Source organism: Myotis daubentonii, chromosome 11 (assembly GCF_963259705.1).
Source record: "Myotis daubentonii chromosome 11, mMyoDau2.1, whole genome shotgun sequence".
Taxonomy (NCBI): Eukaryota; Metazoa; Chordata; class Mammalia; order Chiroptera; family Vespertilionidae; genus Myotis; species Myotis daubentonii.
Window position 1 is genome coordinate 8,582,330 of NC_081850.1, and position 10,849 is coordinate 8,593,178.

The window sequence follows — 10,849 nt, forward strand, 5'->3', positions numbered from 1 at the left end:
AGGGACTTGGTGTCCCCCCACCCTCTGCCATTCCCCGTGACCCACCTTTAGCAGGCTTGTCGCCATGACTCTCCTGTCACCCCCTTGTTCCAGCCTCGCCCCACCCCCTCCACTTTCCATCACCCGCTGAGACAGAGGGTGCTCCTCCTGCAGGAGGCCCATGGGGGACAGGGGCCCCTGAGGCCCAGCCTTTCCCTCTCGGGTCAGGACACAGTCTGGCCTTGGGAGCAGAAGTGGTGGGAGGGGTCCCTGGGGATTGGAGAGCTGTGTGCTCCCAGGAGCAGGAAGAGGTCCCTGCCAATCAGGAGGAGGGACTGAGGGTCCCCTGTGGATGCAGAGCGCCCAGGACCTCCTGCATCCTCCCTTCCTCTCAGGTCCCCTCTCCAAGGAGCAGCGCAGACCCGAGTACAGACACAGCGGCCCCCAGAGCATTTTCAAACAAAATTATCTTTATTCAGAACAGACCCACAATGCCCCAAAGGTGCTACTCCTACCCCCACCCAGGTCCACCCCCACCCTAATGGTCCTGCCCTCCCTCCTACCCCCACCCAGACCCACCCCCACCCCCACCCTAATGGTCCTGCCCTCCCTCCTACCCCCACCCACCCCCACCCCCACCCTAATGGTCCTGCCCTCCCTCCTACCCCCACCCAGGCCCACCCCACCCTAATGGTCCTGCCCTCCTTCCTACCCCCAACCAGGCCCACCCCACCCTAACGATCCTGCCCTCCCTCCTACCCCCACCCAGGCCCACCCCCACCCCCACCCCCACCCTAATGGTCCTGCCCTCCCTCCTACCCCCACCCAGACCCACCCCCACCCTAATGGTCCTGCCCTCCCTCCTACCCCCACCCAGGCCCACCCCCACCCTAAGGGTCCTGCCCTCCCTCCTACCCCCACCCCAGGCCCACCCCCACCCTAATGATCTTGTCCTCTCTCCTACCCCCACCCAGGCCCACCCCCACCCTAAGGGTCCTGCCCTCCCTCCTACCCCCACCCCAGGCCCACCCCCACCCTAATGATCTTGTCCTCTCTCCTACCCCCACCCCAGGCCCACCCCCACCCTAAGGGTCCTGCCCTCCCTCCTACCCCCACCCCAGGCCCACCCCCACCCTAATGATCTTGTCCTCTCTCCTACCCCCACCCCAGGCCCACCCCCACCCTAAGGATCCTGTCCTCCCTCCTACCCCCACCCAGGCCCACCCCCGCCCTAAGGGTCCCGCCCTCCCTCCCGCCTCCCATCCTCCCATGTCAGTGGAGCAGCAGGATCAGCCCTGCGATGAGAAGGAGCCCTTGGCTCCTCTGGGGGACAGCCAGGCCCCATGCAGTCTGGGCCCCTCGGGGCGCTGGCAGTGGGGGGCACACCCCTCTGCTCCATCCTGGCTGCGGTGCCGCTTCCTCCCGCTCCCTGGGTCAGACGGGTCACACTTCCTCTTGCGAGGCTGTGAGGAGGGCACCAGCCCCAGAGCCAGCGCTGGCCGCCCACAGACCCCGAGGTCGGCCCCTGGGCGGGGGGTCTTCTGAGACTTGGACGCGGCAGGTGCAGCTCGGCTGAGGCCTCTTCTCTGAAGGGACTGGGACTGGGCCGCGCCCCGGGGCCCCCGACCTCCAGGGCAGGCCAGGCCCGAGGCGGGGACAGGACTCAGAGAGAGAGCGCAGGGCAGCAGGCGGCCGGGAGAGGCCCAGAGGAAGGCCAGGCTGCGGAGGTCCTCCTCCTCCTCACGGGGCCTGTCCGCTGGCCCGCGAGTCTCCCCGACAGGAGGGGCCTCTCGGGGGACGCGGGCCTCCCCGGGGCCCAGTGCACAGTCAGCAGGCCCGGGGCCCTGGGGAGCCGAGGGCGGGCATCGCGCCCGGAGTGGTGGGTGCTCCTGACGCCCCGCAGAGACAGCAAAGGCCTGGGGCCTGGGCCGGTGGGCGCCTGCGGGGCCGCGCCTTTGCTGGTCCTTGAAGTCGGTCTCTGGTGGGCAGGCTTTGTCACTGACCCCCAGCTGGGGGCCACGGTCACGCCTCTGGGCATCTTGGCGGGTCACAGACTCAGAAGGACTTGAGCCCCACAGGGGAGCACCATGACTCGGAGGTGCCTGCACGCCCCCCTCCTTGGAGGCCAGGACTCGCTTCTCTACCAGCTGGGAGGAAGAAGAGACAGTGACTGGCGCTGCACACGTGTGTGTGTGTGTGTGTGTGTGTGGGTGGGTGTGTGTGTGTGTGTGTGTGTGTGAGGAGGATGAGCGTGGGTGATGTGACAATGGCACTGGGGGGGAGGGGGGGTGTCACCGTGACTGGAATCCACCACAGTCATGTGTCTCTCCTCTGTCCCCTGTGCCATATTCCCAGCCTGGTGTCCCCTCCCCTTCTGGGTTCCCACCCCCTCCTCTCTGTAGCCCTCTCCTTCTTGTCGTCCTGCCCTGCTCCCACCCAGGGCTGGCCCCTCGACACGTGGTGCCTGCAGGCAGGGGTGGCGTGGACACAGGCATGTGTGTCCTGGTTCTGGGTTGCTCCCTGCCCTGGTTTACCTGGGTGCGCCCTCCTTGGCTCCCTGAGGGCCCCCACCCCCGATCTACCTGGATCCCTCCCTCCCTGACTCACTAGGGCCTGTCCCTCCTCTAATTCCCTGGGGTCCCTGGGTCGGATGGCTCATTGGGGACCCCCTCCCATCGCCCTAATGTCCACCCTCTCCTGGTTCACCTGGGCAGCAGTGAGCCCTTCTTCCTGCTCCAACTCCTCAGCTAGCGCCAAGGGATCCTGCTGTGCGTCTGGGGACATTATTTGTTCCATGAATTGGGGGTGAATGACCTCCTCCACCTGGGACAGAAGGAAGCGGCTGTGAGCCCCTTGGCAGGGAGCAAACTGGGAGTCAGCGGGGCCTGGAGCACAAGTGGGAAAGCCCAGACCCACCCGTCCTCCTGCTCAGGCGGGTGTTTTACTCCATCATGGTCATCAGGTGCACACACACACACACACACAAACATACACAGAAACACATACTTGCACATACACACACATGAACACACCTCACACACCACACCCACACAAAGCGCACACATGCACACAGACACACACACTCTCACATGCCCAGCTCAGGAACAAAGAGCAGAGCCCAATCCCATCAGCCTGGGAGACCCCGGGTCTGGGTGCTGCAGCGCCTCCCTCTGGGACCTTATAGACCCGGAGCTGCCAGCCAGCCCACCTGGGTGACAAAGTCTTCCTGGGAGCACAGCTGGTCCAGGTAGCTCAGGAGACCCTCGTCCTGCAGACACTCCTTTTCTTCATCTTCCCATCCTCCGCCTGGCGCCCCCACGGGCAGCCCATCCATGATGTCCATGTCCTCTTGCTCGGCCTCAGGGGGGGTCCCATTGCGGGACTCAGTCTCCCGGGGCGGCTGGGCTGTGTGGGCGCACTGGGCGCTGGGTACAGCCTTCCTGGGAGTGCGCGCTGGGCAGAGGGAAGAGGAGGGAGCGTGAGGGGATAAAGCTCCCACCTCCAGGGCATGCGATGCTGAGGGCAGTGTTGGGGCATTAATATGGGTGCGGCTGGGTCGGGGCCACCTGAACCCTGTGACTATGTGAGGGGAGAGGCCAGAGGAGAGCACCCAAGAGAGTCATGTGTGAGGACGTGTGGAGCCACCGAATCTCCAAGGGGCCCCGCAGCCAGCCGCTTCTCAGCAGACTTCATGTGGGGCCTTTGACAGGGAGCAGGGAGAGGGGATGAGAAAGTGGACCGGGTCCAGGCCCCATGGGGACAAAGGGTCAGAGGCCCTGCTCTCAGGGCTGTTTCCCTTGAAAGACCAAAGCCCCCCTGAAGGAGAAGGGCCCATGTGGGTGGGACAGTGGCCTGCCCTAGGCCCTGTTGCCTTTAGCCATGGGCTCCCATGGGAGTGTGCTGGCCTACCTGCCTGCCTGCCCACCGCTGGGGCTGGGGGCCCCCGAGGATCAGGTCTCGGTGGGGCAGCAGGGAGCTGGGTGTGCGCCCCCTTCTTCCACTGGAACTTCTCAAACCGCATCTGCTCCTCCGCCTCAAACTCCATGAACCTGGGGGCGAGGGGGGCACAGCTGTGCTGAGAAGGAGGCTGCTGGGAGCCCAGAAAGGCAGCAGCGGGGGGAGGGATGGGAGAGCCAGGGCCTTGGGGCTGTCAGGGCCCGGACACTGGGGAGGCAGGAGGCTGGCTGAGCACATTCCTGCACAGCCCCTCTGGCTAGAGTCTGCCCACGGGGCTGGGCACCTTCTCCCCAGCCTGTCCTGAGCCTTCATGTCCAGCCCATGACGGGTCAGGGTCAGAGGAGGGGGGAGCTCCCGGGAGGTGGGACAGAAGCACCCACACTCTGAAGCTGAGGAAGAGGCTTCCCCAGGAGAGAAGGGCCTCTGGGCTGCGGGGACCCTGTGCTGAGTGACACCCTCCCACCACCCTACTCTCTGATGAGACCTCACAGCTGGACCCTGCCCTGCAGTCAGCCCAGCCCCCACCTCACCCCCAGCTGTGGGGACCAAGGACCCTGACTCACTTTTCTGCCATCTCAGAATAGACCCTCCGGTCAAAGTTGCTCTTGCGCTGCCATTCCTGCATGGCCTGCCCTATTCCCTCCTCCAGCGTCATGGTGGGCCTCAGGCGGGACAGGGACCGGAGTGCTGGCCTGTAATGCCTCAGGGTCAATCATGGCTGCAGCCTGGCCTCCACCTGCCTGCCCACCCCAGCTCAGCAGAGCCAGGTTCCCACCCCCACCCGGCAGGACTGAAAGCTCCAGGCCCGCCCCCTGCCCTGCCCAGGGCACTCACATGAGGAAGCAGCAAAGAGCTCCCGCATCAGGACTCTGGGGAAGGTGCCCCCGGGCCAGGGCCTTGAAGCACTGCCAACGACGGAAGTCCTCATACACACTCTTGGGGTTACAGGCGTCATCCAGCGAGGCCTTGGACTGGGAGGCAGCCAGGCTACCCTCCCTGGAAGCCCCGTGTGGCCGTGGTCCAGGGTCCACTCGGGGGACGATGGGGGCCAGCTGGGCAGCTGGTGGTGGAGCTTGAGAAGGAAGGCCAGGACACCAGCCTCCATCGCCGGCCTGGGTGCCCCCAAATGCGGAGGCGGGCATAATCGCCTCCACCGCAGTGGCTTCCAAGAAGAGGGGTGCAGGACACACAGCACCCCCACAGATGGCCCCTGGAGCACTCCCATTGAGGGGGTCCTGAGTCAGGACAATGGTCTGAGTCTGGGAGGGCTGTGGTTGTCCCCCTTCTGACCTGACCTGGTCCATGATGTTGCAAGCCCCAGGCCCAACGGGGCCTTGACCCGCATCTCCTGCCACCAGAGGTGTCCTGGGCAAAGCGGGCAGCACCAGGGGGCGGCCAGGAGGGAATGACGGGGTCCTGAGTGGCGGCAGGTGCTGCTCCCCAGGTGGCCGGTGGGCGGGGCCAGTAGTGGGCTGGGAAAAGGGCTGTGCTGTGAAAGGAGTCATGGAGGCACCAGGCTTCAGGGTCACATCTGCTCCCAGCACTGCAGATGCTGTTGAGACAAAGGAAAGGGTGAAGGGAGGAGAACCAGCAAAAAGCACTGAGGCGCTCTCGGCCCCCTGTAGCCACTGGGGAATCAGAGCAGTGAGTCTCCCAGGGGAGGGCCATTGGGATGGGCAAACTGCGGAGGTGGCACATGTCCTAAGGTCATTGTCACGCTCTGACCTTCAGTTGGGAATTATTCCACTGGAGAGCTTGCTCCCCATCTCCAAGGCTCCCTGACCACTGTCTGCGAGAAGAAATGGCCCCAGCCAGCGCTGACCCTCTGAGAGCCACCCTAAGGATTCCCTGGCACTGACCCTGCCAGCCTCACAGGCATGGCCCTGAGCAGCAGTCTGCTCTGGGGGCAACGACCCCAGGACCCACTCCGGTGACCTTCTCCAAGGTAAGCTCTAGGCACCCAAAGGGCCTCTGAGAACAGACCGTGTCTAAAATATTAGGGCCCCATCTGCTCCTCAGTCTTCCCTTTTCTCAATAAAATCACCCCCTTTGTGCCCTGGGCTTGCACAACAACACAGAAACCCTTGAGTAATGTCTCTCCACAACAAGGCACAGGGACCCTGATCTGACCCTTGAACGCACTGACCAGCATGCACATGTGTGTCAGAACCAACAGTGAACACTCAACACGGGCCAGGTCCTGCCACTCGGCCCCAGCGCTCAGACTAATGGCCCCTCAGGAGCTTGTCATTTCACAGCCAGCAATGGCTGCAGAGGGTTAGAGAAGGGCCACGAAATGCGGCAAAGTGGGGCTGTTGGTAGGGGTTTCCAGAAACTTCCATAGCTGCTGTCCTGTTAGATGGGTCATGGGACTGCAGAATGTCTGTGGTCCTTCCCCTTCTAGCTCCCAACAGTGGAAAGTGAAGGCCAGTAGGAAGCAGGTGTGAGCCGGTGACTCTGGGACACAGTTGTCTGAACACATCCCCGCTCTGAGGAACTCGAGCAGACCTAGTCCAGGAGAGCACGCTGCACACCGCGTGCCCCTAATTCCTCAGGACAGGCGGCCTCGGACGTTTACTACTGGCACAGACCGTGGTCTTCCTGCCCCTGTGCACTCCCCTTCCCCTTTAATAAGGAATCTGCCTTCACAGACGTTCCACGGACACCACCCAGGCTCCACATGTGTTTTCTGTCCCTGAAGCAGGGACGTGGACTCTGAGCAAACCCCTCATCTCAGAGGTAAAGGGCAAGGCAGAGGGTGCGCCATGAGATGTTCAACAAGAGGAAGTTGATATGAAGACCTGGGTGGCCACAGGGGGGACGATTTGGGACAGCTCAGGGAGGCAGGCCCTCTCTTGGTGGAAGTTACCCGGCCGCCCTGCCCCTGTGGAATCCAAGCCAACAAGCAGCTCCCTGGGCTGAGGAGGGGTGAGCTCTGGGCCAGAAGCAGGGGAGAAGCTCCGGGCTGCAGCAGTTGGAGGACCTTCCAGCCCAGCCCTCGAGAGGACATTTCATTGTGGACTTGGCCACAGACAGCCCCACTGCACAGCTTTCTGGCTAAGACCCTCCCACAGCCCCCACTAGCTCTAGTGAACTCAGGTCAAGTCCCTTAGAAAGATACTGCGGGGTGAGCTCCAGGTGCCCGAAGATCAGCACACAGGACTAGGCTTTCCCGTGACCACGCTGTGCCACCCCCAGGACATCGCCCACTACTCCCCCCACACACGTGGCAATGGCTTGTCTCCCCTCTGGGAAGAGCCCATGTGCCTGCTGCCGTCCTTTCTCCACACCCAGGCATTTCCCTGACCCACCTCTAGGAGCCCTCCTGCCAGTGCCCTCACAGGTTCCCATGGGCTCCCAGCCTCCCTGGGTGACAGGTCCTTGGAGGTCCAGTGCTCCCTCCCTCCCCTACTTCAGTCAAACCGTGTTTCCCCAGGGTCACAGTTTAACCCCAAGTTTTGAGGGACAGATCCGTGTTTAAAACATCCCCCCTCCAATCTATAGTCTTACCTCCTACTGAAGCCATCCCCGCAGGCTCATTCACTGACCACTGCTGCCTAGGAGCCTCCACAATGAGAAAAGCCAAGTGGAGAATCCAGAGAGTGAGCTGCTCCAACAGCTGCTCAGCATCCAGTGGAGGGAAGGTTTGGATTTGAACTGTAGAATGTAGGCTCCAGACCTTCTGCAGCGGGGGAGGGGCCAAGGACCAATGGGCTGGGGTGGGGGTGGGGGGGCATTCCATGGAGGGCTCTGATAGGTAGGCGAGAACCAGCAGTTCCTTTCAAATTTAAACTCACAAATTTAAAGACACACTAGCAGTAATGACCTTCTCTAAGTTCTAGGCACCCAAAGTCACCTGATGTGCCCTTTATTTCAGTTCTTGATCCATCACCCTAGCTCTGGGTCCCTTAACCTGCTTCCTATCTGGTCTTGGTTGACTTCAACACAGGCTACACTTTCTGAACAAAATTCAGAACATGCAGCCTGAAAAAATAATGGGAACTTATGGCCACATGGAACCCAGTGTTTGAAATTAGGACTGACCCAGCAGAGGCAGCATGCTCGGTGGCTGTGTGCACATCATTCCTCAGGAAGCAGTCCCATGGCCCCAAGTGCCGCCCAGTGCTGGGAGCCCTGCAGATGCAGCTGGCCCAGCCTTACAAACCATCCCCTTGGCTCCCGTCCATCCGGGCAAGGCCCTGTAGCCTACAGGGCAAGACCAGAAATCACTACTTCTCAGAGTATTATGTTGTTCAGTGTCTCATTTTTTTTTTTTTTTTTTACCATTTGAGTGATTTTAATGTACTGTTTTAAACAAGTAATGCCTTTGCATAATTCACAAATTGTGCAAAATGGAAAATGTAGTGAGGAGTCTTTCTCCTGCCTCCTTCTCCTCTTGCAAATGACTGGAATGATGATGGTATAATTTCAGTTTCTTTGGAAAGTATGACAAACTCAAGTCAGTAAGTTGATTCTGCTACTATATATATGTTTTATTGCCAACTGAAATTCTGCAATATAATACAAAAAAGGAGGACGGGCAGGGTGACATTGTTCCCATGCTAGCTGCCATGTCAACGGAAACTGGCCCAGACAGTCACGTTTTGATCAATGTTTGCACAACTGTCTTGCAACAGAAATATCTGTTAAACAACGTTTATTGAAAACCTCCACGTACTGAATTAAAACAGGAGGAACGGGGTCAGGGGCAGGTATCTCTTAGAGTGTGTCCAGGTGTAAAGTTCTTGGCCGGAATTGTGCAATGCAACGCCCGGACTTCTGGGAGGAAGGACCTACTCTCTCTGGAAACCACGGACCTGCAGTCCAAGGGCATGAAGGCACTGGCCCCTCCGAGGAGAGTGCTTCAGGCCGGCCTCTCCCAAACTCTGTCCCGAGGGGCAGCCAGGTGCATGGACTGCACGTTTGCAACTTTAAAGTCGCAAGTGCTCCCTGCACAGGCGCTGGGAGGTTCCTGGGAGGAGGACCTGCAGGAGGCCTCACAGGGCCCCTCCCTCTACTCCTTCCTCTCCTGCAGGGACAGCCTGGGCCCTTCCCAGGGTGCCTCGCGCCAGGACGCACGGGCACGCCCACTGGGGGCGGGACTCTGTCCTGCAACTGCTCCCAGCATCCGTTGGGGCGGTTGGGGCCCACAGGCGCGCGCATGCGCTAATGGCAGGTGGGTCCCCAACGGCCGCCCAGGCTGCACGCGGGGCCTGGCATGGCGGCCTCCGGAGGCCGTTAGGCAAACAGGGAGGTAAGGGGCCCTCTCCCCTCAGGCGCCCCCTCTTCTCTGTGGTCTCCCTGTGGGCTCTGTGCCCCGGGTCTGTGCTCAGCACCCCCCCCCCCTACATGTTTCTGTGTGTTTTCACCGGGAAGTGACAGCCACTGCCCGTTGGGGGTCAGTGATGGGGGCCTACACGGCCCAGTGATGCCTGTGAGCGTCCAACTCCGGGTGGGTCTGTGTCCCCCGCTTTCTGAACAGCGCGGCTCCCGGCAGCTCTTCCGCCTCTGACAGCGCCTCCGGTTCACGCTGTGTCTGCGGGCGTCTGGCCACGGGGCGCCCCGGCCATGCCTGTGTCTGAACGTGCAGGTGGAGGCTGACTTTGGAGGGTGCGGAGGTGTATATGCCGGTGAACAGGAGTGTCGGTGCGGTTTGGTGTGGGGGGTGTGGCTGTGTGTTCACAAGATGGGAGAGTGAATTCTGGGGAATTTGGGAGGGGTTATGTGTGCGCAGGTGTGTATGTGGCATGAAGTGTGTTGGGACATACGTATGGGGAGACAGGTGTGCATGTTTGCAGGGCACGGGGTATTGGGGGGTCTGTTTGGGGCTTGTGGAGAGTGTGTGTGTGGAGTTTACTGTGTGTTCCAGGGCCATGGCCGCGGAAGGATGTTTGCTGGAGCTCCGTGTTTGCATTTTTCAGTCGGGCCCTAAGGCTTACATATGTTGGGAACCGAGGGTGTGAGTATTTGAGGGAGAGATGGTTTCTGTGCTTATACAGGGGGTGGAGGATGGTACCTATGTATGGGAGGTGTTTGATAAGGTTATTTGTGGATGTGAGAGCTGACTCATTAGCTAGGGGGAATTTGGAATTTGGAAGTTGTTTTATATGTGGTTTTCTGGAGAAATATGTCTTGCCCATGTTTACTGGTCTGTGTTTATAGTATCTATCACCAGGTGCATGAATTATCAGTTTATTCAGGGGTTCTCAGGTGTACTTAAAGTGTATTTCTTGGGAGAATACTAAAGTGTTTCTACATGTATTTTGTAGTAGTTAGCAAGCAGTGGTCTGTATATTCAGAGTGATGCCAGAGAAAACAATGTGTACAGTGTGCTTTTGTTACATACTGAAGGGGCGAGGTGATGAGGTTGTATTTTGGAGAGGTGGCATAGTGCATAGTGTTTGAGGGTCTGTATAATCAGGGCTTGAGAATATTTGCAAGCGTGTGTGTTTCCATAGGTGTGTGAGAATTGTGTATGCATATTAGTGAGAGTTAAGGGATTGACAGTGCTTTTGTGTTTTGCATGTGTCTATCTGAGTGTGTGGGGTGTATATTCGTGAGTGGTTTGTGGGTGTGTGTATTTGGGATTTGTGAGTGTATCAGGAGGCTTAGGGTCCTCTTTGCATCGGTTCCAGAATGTAATGCTTGCAGAATTTGGTGGTATTGCTTGTATGTGTCCTCTCTGTGTGTGAGGTGGATTTATATGTATTTGATAAGTAGAGGTTGTTTGTGACTGTGTATGTATTTGCGTTCCTAGAGCTTATGAATGGGGCTGTGAGAGTTCTAGGGAATGTGAGAGTTCACTTGCTTGTTTGGAAACAAAGAGACTGTGTAGGTTGTATGTGTTCAGGAATCATGGAATATGTGTATTTTAGGCCTGTGGGATTGCATATGCATCTTTATTTGGGTGACA

General features: G+C 59.5%; 1 protein-coding gene across 1 annotated transcript; it reads right to left on the bottom strand.

Moving 5' to 3' along the window:
• Nucleotides 1-1,268: 1,268 nt before the first annotated feature.
• LOC132212674 (NUT family member 2G-like) lies at nucleotides 1,269-7,462 on the bottom strand. Its single transcript, XM_059658696.1, has 7 exons — nucleotides 7,447-7,462; nucleotides 4,771-5,488; nucleotides 4,500-4,628; nucleotides 3,889-4,028; nucleotides 3,188-3,432; nucleotides 2,686-2,802; nucleotides 1,269-2,126 (listed from the first exon to the last, which is right to left on the bottom strand). Exons 1-7 carry the CDS (start codon nucleotides 7,460-7,462, stop codon nucleotides 1,269-1,271), a joined length of 2,223 nt encoding a protein of 740 aa, XP_059514679.1.
• Between the last annotated feature and the right edge of the window lie 3,387 nt (nucleotides 7,463-10,849).

Coding starts and splice junctions, on each gene's coding strand:
- LOC132212674 (XM_059658696.1), bottom strand. Junction 3,433..3,888: donor AGCGGTGGGCAGGCAGGCAG/GTAGGCCAGCAC, acceptor CCCTCTGCCCAG/CGCGCACTCCCAGGAAGGCT. Junction 2,803..3,187: donor AGGAAGACTTTGTCACCCAG/GTGGGCTGGCTG, acceptor CTTCTGTCCCAG/GTGGAGGAGGTCATTCACCC.